Source organism: Aspergillus lentulus (genome assembly GCF_001445615.1).
Source record: "Aspergillus lentulus DNA, contig: Alt13, strain: IFM 54703, whole genome shotgun sequence".
In the NCBI taxonomy this organism is placed as follows: domain Eukaryota; kingdom Fungi; phylum Ascomycota; class Eurotiomycetes; order Eurotiales; family Aspergillaceae; genus Aspergillus; species Aspergillus lentulus.
Genome location: NW_028322114.1, coordinates 170281 through 192009, shown reverse-complemented (window position 1 = coordinate 192009; position 21729 = coordinate 170281). Strand labels below are relative to the sequence as shown.

The following is a 21729-nucleotide window of genomic DNA, read 5'->3' as shown; positions in this document are numbered from 1 at the left end:
TTTATAATCTAGCTATTAGCTAAGTATATTAGCTTATCTATTTTCTATTCCTTTGTAGTGAATAATTTTGAAATTAAACTATAAGAGTATCTTAGCCTATCTAGCTTATCTTCTTATCAGTTCCTTTGTGGTTATGAAGAATGTAAGGTTCTTATAATCTATCTTTATAATAATAGTATGTTTTACTCCTTCTAGGTAGACTCTCTAAACTTTAAAAGCTACTACTATAGCTAGTAGTTCTTTATTATAGATATTATAGTTAAGTTCTACTTAGATTAACTTTCTTAAGTAAAATATAACTAGTTATAATCTTCTATTATCTCCTAGTTAAGTTGTTCTTATTCTAATTATATAATCTAATATATTAGTTTCTATTATTATTTCCTTATCTAGGTTATATTATACTAGAATTAGTGCACTAGTAATTTATTACTTAATTTCTTTAAAGGCTTTATTATATCCTTTATTCTATCTAAACTCTTTTTCCTTTTTAAGTAGTGTGAAGAGTAAATATATAATTTTAGTATAGCCTCTAATAAATTATTAATAGTAATTAACAAGTCTAATAAATTATTAAATATACTTAATATTTTCTAGCTAGAGCTATTTAAGAATTATATTTACTTTATTTTAGTCTATATAGATTCCTTCTGTGGATATCTAATGTCCTAAGAACTCAGTCTCTTAGATATAGAATTTATACTTTTTTAATTTTAGCTTAATCTTTACCTTCTAGAGTTCTTATAATACTTTAGAGATATGCTTAATATATTCCTCTAGCATTATTAAGAAGATCAAGATATTGTCTAAATAGACTATTATAAAGAGATATAGGTATTTATACAGCATCTCTTTAATAAACCTTTTAAAAAATGCTAGTATATTAGTAAGTCTAAATAGCATAACTAAATATTTATAGTAGCTAAATTTTATTCTAAATACTATTTTCCATTCTTTACCTTTTGTAATATAAATATGGTTATATGCATTAGTAATATCTAGCTTTATAAACTATTTAGCTCCTTAAATTTAATCTTAGATTTCATAGATTAATAGAAGTAGATAGTAATCCTTAATTATAATTATGTTTAGTGGTCTGTAGTCTATATAAAGCTATAGACTTCTATTCTTTTTCTATATAAATAGTACTCTATGCCCTGCTAGTAAGTTTAATAGTTATATCTTTCCTAGCTAAAGTTATTTATTAATATATTCCTTAAGTACTTAAAGCTCTTTTTCTAATATCTAGTATATCTTCTTATATATTAGTATTATTCCTTTCTTAAGAGGAATTTTATAGTCATATTTACTATATTCTAGTAGGATATACTATTTAGGTTATTTAAACAATTCCCTAAATCTTGAATATTCCTAGGGTAGAGATGGTTCTAGTTTTAATTTATTCCCTAATTAGTTATTCCTAGGTTTAGTATTCCTAGGACTAATCTCCTTAGGATTACCCTGGTCCTAATTTATTATTACTAAGAATAAGTAGGGTTCTAGGATAAAAGTATTCCTAGAAATACTATTCCTAGGACTACTCTTCCTTAGATTATTTATTCTAGATTCTAGTTCCTAGATATCCTCCCTATCACTTTCTAGTATTATAATATTAGTATAATCACTGTCTTACTCCAGTGCCTATCCTAGTAGTTCTATTATTATAATCCTCTATAATAGCTTTATTACTACTAATACTACTATTACCTTCTAGCTAGTTATTACTTTTTTTAGCTTACCCTTTAGCTGCTTAGTGTTATTACTAATCTCTTTTAATATAATATACTATAAGGTCCTAGTTTCCCCTTAAACTCAGTCCTGTCGCGGGTATTTATATTTAAACTAAATTTAATTTATACTCTAGTTAATCACTAGGTTATAACTCCTAAGCTAAGGAATCCCTAACACTATATTATACTATCCTATTAGTATAATATTAAAGTTTAGTTATTTAATATATCCTAATATAACTATTAGAACTAGTCCTAACTTAGTTATAATTATAAGAGTTCCTAAGTTCTCTCTATTTAGACCTATAATTAGTTTAGATACTACTTTCCCTTTCCCTAGCAGTCCTAGCCTTTTATAAATTCTAGGTATATAAAGTTGCCTATTACTCCTAAATTAATCATCACTCTAGCTAGTTAATTTAAGATATATACATCTACCTTTAGATGCCTGGTATTTTTTATTACTATAAGGTAGAGGTTCTTAGTTTCCTATTTTAGTACCCTAATTCCTTTTAGTAGTATAGGAAAATATCCTCCCTTAATCTTTCCCTTATAGTAGGTTATATATTATATCTTAAAGCATGCTGTCTAATGTATCCTATTATATTCTAGATATTATCTATATCCCCTATAGGAGTATTTAAGCTTCTAGTATAGATATATATTATTCTCCTTTATAATTATTAGCACCTGAGGCCAATATCCTGCCATATACTTATTATTATAGTAGATACTATAATTATTACTATAGCAGATAATCTATAGTACCTTACTATGCTTTAGATGTCCTTAAAAGTATTAATATAAATACTAGTTATAGTTATACTTCCTATAATATAGTCCTAGTAGCTTTTTCTCTAATACCCTCCTAAGCTTATGGAAATATCTATTTAACTATTACCTGCATCCTTAGTAATAGGGTAGGTATTTATTATATCTAGCTGTATGTAGGTCCTATAACTTAGCTTAGGTCTAGTATTCTAGGTTCTAATATATATATCCTTTCACCCCTTATTTCACTTTCTTAAGGATTTGCCTATTTAGTTAGTATACTTCTAGTTCAGCTAACTACTTCCTATTAGGTTATTATAGCTATATAGCATATCTATCCACTTCATTATTATTTTATAGGGATTTATAGGGTGTCTTAGGAATCTTATAGGGCTGCTCCTTATTAGGATTAAGGCTTACCTACTGAGTTCTATACTCTTTATTAAGTAGATTAATAGGTTAGTTAATCATAGCCTAATCTATTATAGGAAAATCCTCTTAATCTAGCTCTTCCTAGTTAGTCTTTTCTTTATTAGGACTAATACCCTAATTTATATTCTTAAGTATTATCTAGTTATTAATAGTATCCTACTATTCAGTATAACTATCTCCACTAGTTAGTGAATTCTAATTAGTTACTGTAAGCACACTAGGGTTCTTATTTAACTAATCTTTTTTTATACTCTTATATTCTATAGAGTCTTCCTTCTGAAGCTCTTTCTTAATCTTATTATTATTAAGGGTGGTATATTCTTTAAATAATTTTCTTAGCCACTTATTACTCTTCTTTCCTAAAGTTATAGTACTAGTTATATTATAAGCTCCTCTAGTAGCACAGAGTTCTACTATTACCCTAAGCTATTTATTCTTATACTGCTGGCCCTTCCTAGGTCCTTACTTATAGTCTTTTAATATATATCCTAGCTTCCTACACTAGAAATATAACTTATTATATTATTACCATTCTCTTTCCTCCTTAGAAAGTGCTATATATTAAGTTATATCTAACTCTATTAGTTATAGCCTATAGGGATCTAAATATCCCTAGCTCCTTGGTTAAGCTAGCCTCCTATTATTTAACTAATAGTTTATAGTATACTTATTATTAAAGCTTCCCCAGCCTCATTCTTTCTTGCGCATAGTAAAGTTGTATAGTTTATTATTAATCTTAACCACTTACTTAATTATCTTACTTAATATCTTAGGTCAGTCTATCTAGATTAATTTCTCCTAAATATCTAGCTTTAATCCTTCTTTAAATTATACAGTGTATACATCCTCATCCTAATCCAGGTGGGATATGATTTATTAGAACTTTAAGGTATAGTTATTTACAGAGCCTATCTACTTAAGCTGCTATAGCTAATACTTAGTATTTCATTCCTTATTAATATTACTAAAAGTCCTCTTAAGTTATTTCTTAAACTTAGTATAACTAGTAAATATTACCTTAGTCTTATTATCCTGATTATTAAGATTATATATCTGGTAGTCCCTTATAAAGGGCTTAAACTATTTGAATATAGGTCTAGTAAGATAGGTGGTTATAAACAAGACCTTATTAGATTTATTAATAAGTTTTTTATAATTTATTTACATGTACATGTCTATCTGTGTTAGGAATATATATAACTTAGAATATATCCTATTAAATAGTTCCAGCAGTTAGACTTTAACAGATTTAACTATAAGTTAACCTTCTAATTATTAGATATACTCCTGGAGCTATTTAACCATGCTTATTAAGCCCTTAGCTATAATCTAAGGTTAAGCAGTCTATTGCAGAGTTACCTAACTAATATTAGAGCTAGCAGGGGTTAGAGTATTTCCTACTATAATATTTAATATTAAGAGTTAATCAAACTTCCTAAAGTAATTTATACTATATAGTATTTAATTTATTACACCCTGAGATCTGTCTCTGCTGTTCTCTACTAGTCAACTACTTTGGGAATAGGGGATATGGTCTTGGACTATATCTAATACTTACCTAAGGCCTACTAATTAGATAGCCTAATAATATAGTGATACAATAACCTCTCCTAGGTTAAGGATAGTCTAAAGGTAATATAAGAATATTAATAGTAGAGATAGAAGCAAGGCCTATTAAGTATATATACTTAATAGTAAGAGAGTAACTGATGAATTAGACTAGTAATCTTATACTTAAGTAAATAATTAGTATTAAATACAAGGAACTAAACTAAGAGTACTAGATATAATATAAATAAGTATCCTTATATATCCAGAGTTCCTCCTTAGGTAGTTGTAGTAGATGGTATAGTGGTATACTAGTAGATAGGTTTCTGACTAGTATATAATTTATATCATATACCTATATACTATATTATATAAGGGGCCATATTCAGCACCTTTAGGGCAAACCTAAATTATCCTCTATAAGGTTGTAGTATTACCATTCAGTAAGTGACTACTGAACTGTTTTTCTGCAGAAACCTGTCTAGATTTAGTATTCCTCTAGATCACGCCCTGATCACTCCGGGATTGACTAGTGATCATTAATCCTCAGGTTTCTGCCTGTCACATCCGCCTTGCACTAGCGCGGCTGTGTCAGTGCCGTAACACTAAGATAGTCACCTAACTACTAATTAATTAATTTATTAGTTATTATAGTATTCCTAGTATAATTACTTCAGACTATAGTCTATAGTTTATTAGCTAGTTCTAGGAGTACTTTTATAAATAACTAGGCATCTAATAGCACCTCTTAACAGCCTTCTACCTATAAATAGACAGGTAGATTAAATAAATAAATATAATACTAGAGGCCTACCTTAAGAACTTCTATAATTATATATAGACTAATTAGAAGTTACTACTGCTGATGGCTTAACTAGTAATTAATAGCTAGGATATAGCTAGCATAGGGGTTAGCCTATTCTTCCTAGATTACAGGTATAATATTAAACTATTAGAGATTAAAGAGCTAGACTGTAAGGTAGTTACTACCTGTATAACCTATTTACTAAAGGCTAAGGCTAAAGTAATTATAATAAAGATAAGAGAAGCTACTAATATAGTATAGTTAGAACTAGCTATAGCCTAGTAGTACTAGAAGGAGTACTTAAACTACTCTTACTTAGCTGTCTTAGCAGCCCTATAATATACTGTTAAATTAAAAGTATAGTTAGACTTATAGAATATTTAAATAGATTACCTAAGTAGGAAGCTTAATATATAGTATATAAAGTTTACAGTGCTTAAAGCTATTAGATTATATACTTACTAATTAGATACTCTACTAGGCATGTAAAATATATTCTATATTAGTCTACTATATCCTGCTACTAGTGATCCATTCCTAAGCTAGTTAAATAATAATTACTAGCCACCAGCAGTCCTAGTTAATAGTGAAGCAGAATATACTATTAAGGAGATCTTACAGGAGTATAAGAAATATATTAGATAGGGCTATTAAATAGAGTACCTTATTAAATAGGTAGGCTATGAGCAGCCTACTTAGGAGCTAGCTATAAACCTTGCTAATATAGTAGTACTTACTGTATAGGAGGCATGCTAGCCTTAATTTAAAGAGAGGGATAGTATAGTAGGTAGGGCCTACTAGATACTTAAGCCTACTAGGCACTTATAATCTGCCTTAGGCATTAATAAACTCTTATCTAGCAGGGACACCAGCAGTCACATAACTCTTATAGTAATTAATATAGTAATTAATCTTATTATATAATCCTGCCCACTATTTACACACTCCTTTTTATATTTAGCCGTCACGGCCCTAGTTAGAACCTTTCAGTGATTTCTTACCATCCAAATCTAGGTCATAGATTTATAAGGCTTCTAGCCTGTGACAAGAAGGAATAGTAAGTTTTATAACCTATGCTCTAAGTATTAATGGTAGTAGCCCTATGGCAGACTATAGCTAAGTAAGTTTAAAATAGGAATACTTTTCCCATTCCTAAGATTGTCTTTGACCTAGCCTTGGTCCTTAGCCCCTATATATTTCTTCTAGGAATGCTATTTTGCATTAAGGTATTTAAGAACTTCTCTATAGACAGGCTAGTGGTAGACTGTCCTGGAAATCTGTATAAGCTTAATATCTTAGATAGACTAGGATAACAAGAACTGAAATTAAAGGATGAAGTTCTTAATTAGTTTATGTTTTGCTAGGCTATGCGTGAGGTGGATGGGATTTAAATCACCTTAGAAGAGTAACTTATAGAAAGAGTACTTTGATATTAAATAAAGTAAGGAGGTGAAATTATAGGTTTTAAGCAGGTCATAAAGCTATACTGTCTCTGTTATGGTGCAGTGAAAGCTTTTAATAATAGCTATAAGTTCTCTTACCTTGTTCTGGGGTGGAAATAACTGCATCTATACTAATATGACCATCTTCTGGTAAATAGTAGACATTACTATGATGTTGCAGCATGCTAGCATTAACACTTTTGTTAAATACTATAGCGTGGGTATCCACATTAATGCTTAGGTGATTGTTCGGGGGCTGCCAGCCTAGAAATAGCTAATGCAGTTTGCAGCATCCATAAGCTAGTTAATTAACCCCTATTAACCTTATAAATTAGAGGACACTAGTGTTGTTAACAAGGTTGAAATTATGTTCCTACTGTAAAAGTAAGTAGAGGAAAGAAAAGAAGTCTAGGATGAGATAAAGTAGGCTTTTAAGATAGTAGAATAGGACTTTAAGCAAAATTTGGTGATTACCTATAGTAAAAGAAAGAGAGACAGAAGTTACAAGGCCCTGCCCGTTGAGTGCTTAATACTGTAGAGTAGTAAGAGAGAAAGTATATATATATAACCTAAAGGTATAGCCAGGCACAGCAGGTGGCTCAGAATGAGTAGTAATAATAATATAATTACTTGGTGCGTGAGAATCTGGAATAATATAAGAATAAGCAGCTGGTGATTAATAGTGAGAGGTAACTCACCAGAAAAAGTAGTGGATGAAGAGGTGATGGGTGCTCTAGAGTAGACAGGATATATGACCCCATAATCAACACCCTCTTGACCATGCCTGGCTTGACTATTAAGAAGGAGTATTAACATCAGATTGCTATAATTAATGTGATTATTACTTTCTGTGATATAGAAGAGGGTTTACCTATAAAGTAACTAAAAATTACCTAGAAATATTATGCTATAGATAACTTACCTTCTACTCCCCCTGTGAAAAAGCAAGAATCTACTATACCTAGGGAAGAGATGACCACTCTTTCTCATGCTATTATGTTAGTCTGTATTAAAGCTCTAAATAAGTAGCTAATGATTTGTTTCCTTTACCTAGGGAATCCTTGTTTACTGGAATATAAGTAAGTTAAAAACTTTAGTACCCCTAGATCCCTTAGCTGTTACTTTGTTGATAAACACATCATAAAATATCTGAAAGATATGCATAGAGTTGCATTTGGTGCGAGTTCGGGCGAGTCCAACCTTAGTTGGAACCGAACCGATGCGATTTTGAGTTGAAATTTTAGAAATCGAATCCAAATCGAATCCGATGCGATTCGGTTGTGGTTTCACCGCAAAAACCCGCCACTAGGCCTAGCTAGGTATAGCTAGGCACCTACTAACCTATCTAGGCCAGCGGTATGCCTAGGCAATAATAAAAATTTCAATGGTTTTCAGAATTCAATTTCTCCTACCTTAGGCCTATGCTTTAAGCCTATTAGATAGGCTTATATAATATTATAGTTTTTATATGAAATATATAGTAATTATAGCTATTTTAATCTATATTAGAAATATTAATTCAATATCTATAGGTTTGAATGGGTAGTGGTTAAAAACATATTCTAACCATGGTGAGTATCAGACCTTAGTACCCTTATATATATATATCCACACCACTTTCATACCAACCCATGACAAAAGTGATTATTCCCCTATATCTCACTAACCACTAGATCTTTTGAATTAATATTTTATATTTAGATAGACTAGATACTAGGCTATATAGTGATATCAATATTTCTATGGAAATCCTAGAAATTAGTGATTACTAAGCAAAACAGTTTTTTGTGGTTTAACCAAAGACCCCCTGGATCTGACCCGGAACCACCCCTAACCCAGTGTGGGTTTGCAATCTAGGAACCGAATCGAACCGCTGCGAGTTCGGTGAGGGTTGGGTTCGATTTTTGCGGGTCGGTTATGCCACTCTAGATATGCAGGTCAAATGCAGTATCTGCAGGGAAGAGTTAGAGAATAAATTAGCATTGATAAACCATGCTGAGAGAGTGCATGGGACTGTATCATGTCAGCTGTTGTCTGCCCTTGGCCTGATTTAGATTTTTCTAAATATGGACCTCCAGCCTAACTGTTTGCACTCCAAGAATCCCGTGGCTTTTTTTTTTTTTTTACCTTGATGCTGCATATGTAGGGCTGGTCCCACGACATACGTTTGCTTGTACTCTAGTTCGCTTTTATCTTAGTTGTATAGTTCCCTCGTCATGTTATTGATGCACCTGGTGGTACAATGTTACATCAAAGAGTAGACATATGCGGCGCCCAGTATACCTACCATCCGACTGAGAGTCAATGATGAACGGTGGCGCACATCTGGTAAAGTCCGAAGCCCAGCAGTGCGACATGGGGTGGTACTCGCAATCCAGTAAGTCGCGATCAATTCCTAATCAAACCTGAAACAATGGAGTTAATCAGCAATCATCCATCTTTCACATCTGGCCAATCATTTCAGCGTACAGAGTGTTCACCCATGTCCTGTAATAGTTTCGCCACATCTAAGAAGCCAATATACTATTCTATTAAACTCACCTTTTGAGTTTTCCGCACTAATCATTCAGGTCTTGTTCCAAGCAACCTACCTACTTAAGGTGAGGCAAACAGCGAAAAAGATCATCGGCGGTAAACCATGGTAGTACTATGTCCACGCTCTGAGTAATAACTCAAGAGCAACTTATTTCTAGTCCTAATTAATACTCAAATCAGGACTGCTGTCCAAACGAGACTGCTGTCCAATCGTGACTGCTGTCCAAACGAGACTGCTGTCAAATCAGGTCTGCTGTCTAATCAGGATTGCTGTCCAATCGTGACTGCATAAATCGGTAAATATAAATCCGTCGGCCTACGAATGTCAACAAGATAGCATCTCAGATCGACCGACTCTCGAAGAAGTATTGAACCAGAAAGCTCCTCACCCATTTAGCCTCGAGTCTTTCATAGAGTTTCTGTCCCAAAAGGACCAGCTTGGGCCATTAGAGTTCTCACTGGAAGCCAGAAGATATCTGAGAAGCTACTTCTCTATTTTCGACCAGCTTGGTGGGATCGGAGCAAATCAGCGTCAACTGCAGCATCTGTCTTCACTCTGGGAGCGCTTGCTCGTTAATTATTTGGCGCCAGGGTCACCATGTGAGATCCAGTTGTCGGCCCAAGTTCGATATAGGTTGATGGAATATTCCAACCTGTCGATGCTTCCCCCTCCGGAAATTATTGGCTTGGCGCTAGAGCAAGTGCACGAAGCGATGCAACATTGGATCTTTCCTCCGTATCTGGCTTATCGCACATCGCTTCCAGGCCAAAAGCCAGTATGAGCGCCTTTCGATTAGGCAGTTTCTTTTCCCTCTCGGATATAGGAGTGAAACTGTTTCTCATCACCCGGACTTGAAGCTATTAATATGGGGACCGACTTTCTCGACCGGTATTCAGGTTGGGATGTGAACGATATTACGAGGTCAGCCACACTTTTGCTGCGGGCCACTGTTCGGATAGGGCAGTAATCCATTGATTCCGTCTCGGTTTTCCTTTCCCTGATCTTTTGCGAAGAGCAGTTGTCATCATACTTGTTAGGACTAGATATTTAATCTGGGGATTTGGAAAACGAATGACCTCTTTCGTGATGAAGCTTTCGTCCATGCAATACTGTCTATTAGAGACGGACAAGTCATCAGGTTGGGAAGGTCACGTGAGGCTGTGCACTCAATGGTGACGGCGGTCTTATCGTAGGTTTCCCAACCCATCCAGGCGCCATCAATAGTTAACTAGTTAGATCAAGTATCACGAGGCTGAGTCATCATCATGATATCATGCCAGAATGCTGATATTCGAGAGCGGGAAACAGTAGTAGCCAGTCACTCTTGATCGGATCGACGGTAGGATCCTTGATTACCTTTTTCCGGTCATGAATCTGCTACACAATTGGAGGATTTCTGGAGGCTATGTACGGATGCAAACATCGCCTTAGTTACGCGGGCTGTTGTCAGAAGGAACGATCTTGATGGACCGCTCCCGTGCCATGCAGAATACTAACCCAGCATATGCCACCTACTGTAAGCGTGTAGCGATAGCGAGGCCCGCTGCTGTAAAGCGGCACGACCCATATCAAGGCAAAGTATGGGCAAAGTATCGTGTAGCAAATAACTATAGCACTCGTTTACAACTTGTATGTGAAAATGTCAATAGATACCAACGATTAGGCAGAATACATTACTATGAATCTCCTAGCTAAGAATAGCCGGCAGACTTCCTGGCGAGAGCACTTTGGATGATTGACGCCAACAGCCTCTTGTATGGAAACCCATTTTCTTCGGCACTCCTCGCCAACGGAGAATGGCCGGGAAGGAGCCCGGAAATGGGATTCAGCTATATGAAATTAGATAAAATTCTCTTCCTTACGGCGAGGTTGACCTAGGAAGGCTTACCTCGAGGACGTTGGGAACGGCATCGTGCTCAGTGGAACTGAATCGAATGTCGACACGCCCAGCATCACGGCAACCAAAAGTTCTCCAAGCATCCAATGCGACTCGGCAGGCAACCTTGACCTGTGTTTCAGTCATGAGCCCAGGGTCATTGCGTTCCACCAGCATGTTTGTGTCGCTACACTTGCTTTTTCTGCTGGCAAATGCTAAACTGCTGGAGCTTCCATTTCCCCCAGTGCTGTCATTGGTGGGATTTTGCCAGAGAAATTCTGTCACGCCAATCACACGACTCTGGACACCAGATCCTAGAATGCTCACTGAAAGCTCCCGGCCTGACAGAAAAGGTTCTACCAGGATATCTTGCTCGGGTAATAGTGATCTTAGCTTTTTGACTGCGGACTCTAACTCTGCAGGTTCTGCGACCCTGTTAAATTGGTTGATCCCCTTAGATGAACCTTCAATAACTGGCTTTAGGAAAAGTGGATATTGCGACAGCATGGCAGTAAGATTCTCATCTCTCAGTTCCTGATCCTTACGTGAGATCACTGAGAATGGAGCTGTGGGTATGTTATGATGAGCCAGAATAATCTGATTGTCCATATTAGTTAGCGGGGCCATAGATTCAACTAATCACCCAATGGACACGGTACCTTAGTATAGACCTTGTTCTGACAAAGTGCCATCGTGGCAGCGTCAGAAAAAGTGTAATGTAATTGGTAGGCGTCTAACAATGCTGGGATCTGGGCTTCTCTGGCCAGTCCATGAAATCCTTGCGCGATGTTAAATGCCAGATCCCAATCCTTATATGTGCCAACCGCTAGGTGTTTGACAAGGGATTGGATTCCTGGCACTAGTGTGACATGATGCCCAAGTTCTCGCAGGGTAGTCAAGATAGTATCAGCTTCACCATTGTGTGGTAGAGCTGCACATTCCTCTTCTGAATAACCTTGGTCACGGTAGGTTGACCGTTGTTCAGCTATTAAAGCTATATTGAGAGAATGTGTGTCAGGCATGGCTGGTCTCCTGAATAAATTTCAATCTCGTACTAGGGTAGAATAGGAATTGGAAACTTTCAATTTACACCTCAGCTACATTGCTATTTAAGTAGCTATGGGATATACTTTAACTAATACATTCTTAGTCAATGGGATCCAATCACGTTCATATTACCGTAACCAGTATAGCGACGACGGTTTCCGACATACACGGGTGTTCCTCATCGATCTTTTCTGGTAGCTATTGATTGTAATAAAGACAGAATATCCATGGCGGGACGTTTGCGGTCTCGATTGGTTATTTCCGTTTCTGCACATATCACACCGGAAACAGTTGCAATCTACTCGGTATAGTACAGGACTAACCCTTCTTCGGTACTTGCCCAGAGGAGGCTAGGACGGCATTAACCTGCTGCTTGCATTCTAGATCGTGCATCTGGGTGGCATCCATTAGTATTCATTTGCCCTGGATAAACCCAATTGTATCATCAGCTGCCGGAAGAGGCTAGTTGCTTCATATTTTATCATCAGTCATGATGTCAGCGTATGATCAAGGTTTGAAGCGATTGAGCCACTTCCGTGATCTCCTAGCCACTAACACTTAACCAATAAAGGCTTTGGCTGGAATCCTGCAACCTGGTCTTGGCGTCTGTTCACTGCTCTCTGGACATCGCCGGAAACGGGGATTGTCCTGTACATGGAACAATTAGCTTCGCCATAGTATGGATAAGTGCTTGACCGCGTCAACCACTTGCCGCCGTGCAAAATGTCCCAAAAATGTGCTAGCATATCTCTCCAGATAAACCGCCTTTCTACTCCTCGCTTTTCGGAGGACGCGGATCAATTTGTCGGATTCCATTATACGTCTTTTGATCCCAGCTGATTTAAAAAAAATTTTTCCATCCTAAAACAACAGCTGGCTCGGATATATTCTCCGTCTGGAGGCTTCATTGCTGGAATCTACATTCAGACTTTCCGCCTTGGAAGAGCGCCGCCTCAACCACTTCGACATGGGCTCGATGCCTCACCTTACGACCGCCATCGGTCTTATTATAGCACTGACTTCGGTCAAATTTCTAAGCATTCCACTCCTGCAGCAGGTTCTCACTTTCTCGCATAGCAGTGGCCATAACCAGAACAACCTCTGTCCGCTGGCACCTAGCGTGCAAAGCCCTTTGGATGGCCTCCTCCCGTCTCACAGGTTCATACGGGACCAGTCAATACGGACGCGCCAGGCTGATCGCCTCTCCAAGGCTGTGAAAATCCCGACTATAATCGAAGAACACATGCAAGATCCCTATAGTGACGATTTTAGTCCATTTCTTGATTTTCATGGGCTTCTTAAGTCTTTTTTTCCCCTTATGTACGTCCATTCCCTTCCTCAACCCTTGTCGCCCCCACACCTAACAAATAATTGCCTCAAGGTACTCCAATGCTAGGATAGACTATATCAACAGAGTAGGTCTAGTCTTTACTTTGAACGGTACAGATCAGAGCCTCAAGCCTATTCTCTTCGCCGCCCACCAAGACGTTGTCCCAGTTGATGACCCCTCTAAGTGGACATACCCGCCATTTTCGGGGCATTTCGACGGTGAATGGCTCTGGGGCCGCGGAGCAAGTGATTGCAAAAATCTGGTAATCGGACTACTCTCAGTGATTGAAGATTTATTAGCCCAGGAATGGCACCCGACCCGTACTGTCATGCTTGCATTTGGCTTTGATGAAGAAATTCAGGGGCAGCTTGGTGCAAGGTCAATTTCCTCCTTCCTTGAGCAAAAATACGGACGATATAGCTTTGAATTCATCACTGACGAAGGTGGTATGGGTTTTGAAAACCTTGCTAATGACGAAGGGGACGATGACATGGTTTACGCCCTTCCAAGTATAAGTGAAAAGGGCAGTTTAAATGTTGTCTTGGATCTTTCAGTGTCAGGGGGGCACAGCTCTGTACCCCCGCCTCACACAGGTATTGGAATAATGTCCGAGATCATTTATTTCCTCGAAAGAGAAAAGCTGTTTGCGCCCCTGCTAGGCGAAACACATCCGACTCGCCAAAAGCTAGAATGCCAGGCGAGGCACTCACCAAACTACGTTGAATCATGGCTGGCAGATATACTGCAATCCACCGACTATGCGTTTGCAGCGCAGGAACTAGCCTTGTCAAGAGGCCCTGAGTTTAGATTTCTGCTGCAAACATCGCAAGCGGCTGATACATTTAACGGTGGTATTCAAGCAAATAACTTGCCAGAGAATATATCAGCGTCGGTTAATTATCGGATTGCTATGCATGAAACACCAGACACGGTTAAGTCTCGAGCTATTCAGATCATCGCTCCTATTGCTCGGAAACATAATCTGACCTTATTTGACTTCCGGGACAACCCCACATCCAAAGGAAATAACTATCTACAACTGTCAACGGACAAGATTGAGCTGCACCCGGCACCTGTTAGCCCCATACATGATGCAGTTGGAACTCGGTTTGCAGGAGTTATACGATCTGTCTTTGAGTCTGTGCCCAGTTTGAAAGGAAAGACCGTTGTAGTCAGTGGGGATATTATGCAAGGTAACACAGATACAATATTCTACTGGAATCTGTCAAGAAATATATATCGGTGGGAACCAGTTAGAACAGGCAGGGCGCTGAATATACACGGGATTGATGAAAGAATTGCCATCGACGCACATTTGGAGACCATGACTTTCTATTATGGTACGTCTTTTTGTTACAGCCAGGGATGTTGGGTTGTCTATGACTTTTATTAAGTTCTTCTCTGAGGCAGAACTGATCCGTGCTTTCAATGTACCGGACGACTCCAGCGAAAAGGCTCATGGTAAGTAGCCGACCACGGTGGATCATTAGGTTGACAGTTGGGGATGGAAAATCCTGTGCGATTTGGGATAGAATGGGAAGATCCCAATACACATTCCAGAATTCCGGAACAACGCCAAAGAATAACTCGTGAATTCGCTTTTTGAGGGGGGTGGAATACCCAGGGTTGGCTTTTTAAGTTGATATCTGATCGGGATTTTGAAGTCCTGTTCTAGACCTACCGTTGAAGTGAGATGGAAATCTGGATATCAAGAATGGGATAGGTTGAACGGGTCCAAGATATCATGCAGCTCTTTCCCAAAACGAGTATCTTGTATTATACTGTTACCAATAGTTCTTTGCCGCTGCAATTCATCTCTATTGGTGACATTTATAAGTAACAGCAGAGAAATACGCTATGGCATAGGGCTTATAGCTTGAGTTGTTATCATTCTCAAATCAAAAGGCTCTGCTAACAGACCTAGCGAAGGCAATCAAAGCAGCACCAAACTTTCATCAAAACGATCCAGCATCTGACAATATTGGCATAGCCGGGCTAAAACAAAAGGGGGCGCAGGGGATAAGATACGTTTCCTATGATTCACTCAAAACTGAGTGACCTGGCCTTGACACAGTGTTCCTATCGTTGTTGCTAAGTATTTTGGGAGAATTCTACGTGTTGTTTCTGAGCTTACGCACTTCGTATTCATCCTAACGGACTCTTTACAGGGCCCGCTGGTTACAAGATCGATTGCATCATACACTTAATGTGCTGCTAATGGCCTTTCAAGCTAGCCTAGGCTTCGCCGGCGTGAGACTTAAGGTACATAAGTTAAGTTTCTGATGACCTCTAGTGGTGTGGTTAAAGCTAGATCAATCTAAGCCGCAGAATGGAATTCTGTGATACTGTATGTGGGTTACTTGGAAAGTGTTGGGCCACCGACCGATGTTATGAACCTTTTCTTGGAGCCTTGGGTTGAGGGCGAGTGCTATTCAGGGTACCTAATACAACGTCACAACCGGGGGGGGGGGGGGGGGGCGCCAATAGACATGCACGTCTTTCTCAGAAGACTCTTGTCATCTTCGATTGCATGCGGGCTACTTTGACGCAGAGGGTGACGGTATGATCTGGGCAAACGACGATGCCCCAAGGTGCTGGATTCGGTAGCTAATTTACATTGGGACTAATTCATCGTCACTCCAGCGCCACATGGTGGAATGTCGCTGTAATTTCCGCCGTTTCGGGCGAAATACAGCAGTTGGATCACATTCCAATAACCCATACGGCCGAAAAAATTCCTAGGGTGATGCTGTGGGATCCTGTATTAGGGCTAGCGTACATGTACAATTGTCATTGGATAAGTTTCCAACGGACTATATGGCAGCTCCCTAATTCTCTCTAATTATGTGCTGGGGCAAGTGACTGGCGCCTGATCAGTCAATCCATCGAGCAGACGAACCCTTACTCTGATGATAATTTATTGGCCCAGTGATACTCGCCCTAGAGCTCAATGGTGTCTCGCCGACTACGTAATGATTAGCTATCAACCTGCTTTTATATGGACATTTGTTGCCGGCTCTATGGTATTCAAGGGAATCGGCACCGGGATAGAGAGAACTAAGAAAATTGACTTTGAGCACTCTGATTGACTTCCGTGCTGAGGTTGGTTCGAATCGGATTAAGTGTAATTAGTGGATAAGTTGCTTTTTGGTTCCCCCGATGGCTCTTGGAAAAAGCCCCGGATGCGGCTCATGACGTAGTAGCAAAGGAGATGCCTAGTGTGTTAATATGCGAAGTGTCCTAAGCCTATCATGAATCTGAAAATTTCCATGAATGATATATAACAAGAAATCGAAGCTACCAATTTCTTCCGCAGGGAGCAACAGGTCTTGATAAGTTACAGTCTTGCGACACCTTCAGGATGTTCCCTGTTGTTCAAACCCTCCTCACCACTCTTCTGCGACTAAAGGAACTCCTATCTTTTTGGCTCTCAGGAGGGTCCAATATGCCAAACAATAACCAGACTGAGTCTGATATAGTTATTGTGGGTGCAGGATTTGCTGGCATCACCGCCCTGTACCGTCTTCGGAAATTAGGATTCAAATGCCGTGTTCTAGAAAAAGGCAGCGACATCGGTGGAATCTGGCATTGGATCTGCTACCCGGGAGCACGGGTGGACTCTTATGTCCCGTCCTATGAGTTCTCGATGCCCGAGTGTTGGCAGGATTGGGAATGGACCAACAATTACCCCGACTACGCTGAAATGCGGAGATATTTTGATCACTGCGACGAGAAACTGAGCATAAGGCAACATGTCAGTTTCAGTACAACAGTCACCGGAGCACGGTACGACGAATCTTCGAATACATGGACCGTTGAATGCAACAATGGACAGTCTGTAAGGTGCAAGTACCTTGTCCTTGCCGTAGGGTTCACATCCGATAAGGAGCGATTTACCCATCCAGATACGCACTTGTTTGAGGGTGATGTCTATTATCCCTACCGTTGGCCGGAAGATGGCGTCGAGCCCGATGACAAGCGTGTGGCTATTGTGGGAAGTGGATCCACCAGTGTCCAAATTGTACAGGAGTGGGCCAGCAAAGCGAAGAGCTTAACCGTGTTTCAACGGACGCCCAACACAGCCATCCCTGTGCATCCGAAGCCCTTCTCGCCTGGAGAGTACACAACTTTGAAAAGTAAGTATCCAACCATCTTAGAAACCCGGAAAACATCGCCATCGGGACTCGCGGACGCGGAGCCAATCGCGCGAAGAACATTTGACGATCCCTTGGACAAGCAACAGCGCACATACGAGAACCTTTACCAGCATGGCGGCCTCCCGTTTTGGGTATCTTCCTACAAAGACATGATGCACGACGAGGCTGCGAACCGACAAGCGTACGACTTCTGGGTCAGGAAGACGAGAAGTCGGATCATTAGTCCCCGAAAACGAGAGCTCCTCGCACCATTGCAACCACCCCACCCATTTGGGGCAAAGCGGCCGCCTTTGGAGCAAAATTATTTTGAACAGTTTAATCGGGAGAATGTCGATGTGATTGATGCCAAAGCAACCCCTATTTCCACTTTCACATCGGATGGAATCATAACCAGCGATAATACGGTTCACCACGCCGATATTCTAGTCTTTGCCACTGGTTTTAAGTCTGTGATAACAGCTTTGACGTCACTTGGGGTGCAGGGTATCGATGGACTCCGCCTCGAGGATCTATGGGCAGAGGGACTTCTAACTTATCTGGGAATAATGTGCCACGGGTTTCCCAATATGTTCATTCTGGACGGACCACAGGCTCCCAGTGAAATGGGCAATGCTCCAACCAATCTTGAGGTCCAAGGAGATTGGATTGCAACAGTGGTGGAAAAGATGAAATCAGGCAGTGTAGATGCCGTCCACCCGACTGTAGCTGCGATGGAAGAATGGAGGGACAAGGTCCGTACAGTGACGAAGCGGAGTCTCTACAGGAAGGCAGAATCGCGATATATGACTTCCCATGCCGTCGAAGACGAGTTGGAGCCATTGTACTTTGGCGGTGGAATCCCAAAATACGTCGAAGAACTGAATGTGTCTCTGACAAGGTGGAGAGAAGCCTTTATCATGAAGAGCAGCATTCAATAAGGCCATTGTACTTAGTTTATATTAAAAGGGCTGTCACATCCTGACCCTCCCAAGGAGTTCTGCAAACAATTATGATCTTGAGTAGATCAAGCACTAACCTGGAGATCCGAATTCAGTGATGTTCAACATGATATATTTCACAATGCCTATGCACCCCTCCGTACGGAGTGATGACCCCTCGCGGAACAGAAGCTACGTGCGGACCTAGTTATCCAGCTGGAGTCAATCCTCCCTGCGGAGATACTTGTCATTGCGAGGAGAGGCTTCACATAGGTGCCTGCCTTCAGATAATCGGGCCATTTGATATGGGTGCCACGCCATTTTCGGCGCGCTATATACAGCCGACTTTATCAGCATTGATGGATCTTCAGCCCCACCTTTTATCATCCGTGCAATCTTTTCCGTTTCTTTCCTGAAGAGGCTCTAACAAACTTAGAAGCTTAGCTACTAAGTTATAAGACTATCACAACACAAGAAAGCAGCGGCAGCTATCTGAATCAGCCTTATGCTAACTATAACACAGATCTAAGGAGCAGTTGAAGTAAAGTAGTTACCTACAAGGCTTGATTTGGTCACCCTGCGCGCACCCACGCCTTGAAGATTCCTTCTACTTTTGTAACCTGAAGATTTGGAAGGAGGCTTGGCAGATTGATCATCCTAAAAGGGAATAGTACGCTCCCTTAATGATGCGCTTGGTGTCTCAGGTATGGGAAACGACACATCGCTTGATCAGCAGTGCTATCTACTATCCGGTCTTCGAAATTGGTAGAAAGCACGCTAACCTACCATACTGACGACCTACGTATGGCTCATGATATGACTTCTTGTCGATGGGTTAAAAGTTATGATGAGTCCAGGGGGAGAGTGATGTACTTATAATCAAAGTACTGAACGTACAGAGTCTGTCGTCAGATGGATTGTAGGGTTTCTTCTTGATGGGAACGCCATCACGCCGTGTTCTACAGAATATTGGTAACCCACGCAAGTCAGCAACAGGTTGATGTTTCGTACAGAAGCGTGGATGAAAAAGGTTCCTGCTATAATGACAAGACCATAGAAGTGGAGTAATCCCATTTCTGTGACAACTCCCTTCGACCTGAGCGATGATCCCTGAAATCTAGGTCACCCGCGTCCCGAGTGCCCACTCACATAGGAACTAAAGTACGGGCTCTGTGCACTTGCATCCATCAATATTTAAGAACAAGCAATAAAGCCAGATATAACTTGTAGCTAAGAAAGGTCAGGGCTGCATCTTTTACCCTAATAACTCTATAGCAGTTATGTGGAACTAATCACACTGAGAAAGCTTACTGTTACTTTCTCCTCCATAATTCAACCACAGCTAGCTTGGTAGCTTAAGCTAGATTTCTTTAAATTCTTCTGGGTATGATTGTTCAAAGTCCCTTGTCTTTTTTCATTCCTTGCTGTATGGAATTACTAGCAGTTCATAAGAAAATTATTAATATGTCTTCTGAAGTATAGAGGTACAGCAGTGTACATTGTTATATTATTATAATATTTCCTTATAGATCTGACAGAGTAGCATTCAGCCGAAGATAAGTACTAGCTTTACATCCCTATAACATGTCTACTTATTAAAGACTGCCTCGGAGGTCTTTGAGAGATGGCCACTTACTAGCAAGGAAATATACCCTGCGCTAGTGTTGTTTAATGAATCTAAGTCTAGCACAACTCTCTAATTCCCTAGGTATGGCGAGAGGATCATAGCACTGGACTGGCTGTGATGTAAGAGTGGCGTATAGTCCCACACTATTCACAGATGCTTTCCTGGTTTTTTGCTTCTCTTCCTCTTTATACAGGAGAAGTATGTCTCCTAGGATAGCTTCAAAATATGTATATTATGGCAGCGATAAATAATGGGCCATATGCCTGTTTATAGCTGTAATGGAATATACTACTGCCTTATGGCCTGTAACTTGCTATTTAACTCCATGTGTTATTACTGGAGATCTTACTTTAATAGTTTCACTGACTAGCTTAAGAATACTCCTCAAAAGCTACTAGGCTAGTAAGCTCACCCTAATTCCCTTGTTTTTCATTAGGGCGAGGATATCAATCTGGAATATCCATTGCCTATGCTTGCAAATAACAGAAGCCCTAACAGAGAGGCCAGTGCAATAGTCTATCAGAGTGTAGACTTGTGTTTAATACCTTTTAATTCTAGGCCAACATCTAGCCTGAATATAGAGTAACCATTCTTATTTAATCCAACGCCTCCTCTACCTGTGGAAGTTTACTAAATAAGGTTGTATATAAGTAAGTAATAAAATCTATTCCTTAATATATGCTCCCTGACAGCTAATTCAGTGAATACATTCTGAGTGTAGAATTCAGTGCATCTATGATGTTAGAAACATTCTCATGTACCTTTCGTCACATCTATATGTTGCTGGGTTTATTTTCGTCCTTGTTGCAGTGAGCTGCTACCAGTTGAGGCTGGTATACCTCTCAATTTCACGGCTACTGAACAATCTTTCAAGACTGACGGTAGATAAATTTTGCAAAGGATACTATGGCCAAACGCACAATCAAGGCGCAGCTAGTCCTAACTGCTAATTGCCAAGCGCATTGGATCATTACCTTCAGTGAGTTGGGTGAATGTATCAATGCAAATCTTACCAGAAATACACTCCATTATACATGGCATCACCTTTCAGGAGTCCTGGATACTATTAAGTATTATATCAGATACAGTTGCCCACTAATTGATTAACTAAAAGGAGATATATAGCTTTTGGATTATATTATACAGCAACAGGAATTCTGCCGCTACACAGAGTGGGTGTAAGTGATGATCTTACAATCATTGTTCCTGTACTGACCACCAACAGATAGGGGTAATCTAGTGGTATACTGAGCTTGGCTGTATTAAAAAGCTCTCTATGGATGGAGTTCCACTTGATGAATTATCAGATAAGCTACTCTAGAGACAGACTGATGCTCTGATTGCTTCTGGCTGCTTAGAGGTTGAAGCTAATACCGCGCAGGAGGGTTCACATAATGAGGAAGATAATGGCCAGGAGGTCAGGTCCATTAAGGTTATACATTATCAATTTTAACATTAGGAAGCTAAGGAGTAGGAAAACAGCATTAGTACTAGAAATGATGTATCTAGAT

At 39.5% G+C, this 21729-nt stretch overlaps 2 protein-coding genes across 2 annotated transcripts; one reads left to right on the top strand and one right to left on the bottom strand.

Annotated features, from left to right (window-relative positions):
- Positions 1–10955: 10955 nt before the first annotated feature.
- ALT_7342 (D-alanine--D-alanine ligase family protein) lies at positions 10956–12162 on the bottom strand (the record flags this gene model as incomplete). The annotated part of the gene is made up of 3 exons (XM_089600240.1): positions 10956–11093; positions 11153–11737; positions 11800–12162. 3 exons carry the CDS (start codon positions 12160–12162, stop codon positions 10956–10958), a joined length of 1086 nt encoding a protein of 361 aa, XP_089455425.1.
- A 992-nt stretch (positions 12163–13154) lies between these two features.
- ALT_7341 (baeyer-Villiger monooxygenase) lies at positions 13155–18591 on the top strand (the record flags this gene model as incomplete). Its single annotated transcript, XM_089600239.1, has 4 exons — positions 13155–13507; positions 13569–14857; positions 14928–14978; positions 16997–18591. The coding sequence occupies 4 exons, from the start codon at positions 13155–13157 to the stop codon at positions 18589–18591; spliced, it is 3288 nt and encodes a 1095-aa protein (XP_089455424.1).
- Positions 18592–21729: the final 3138 nt, after the last annotated feature.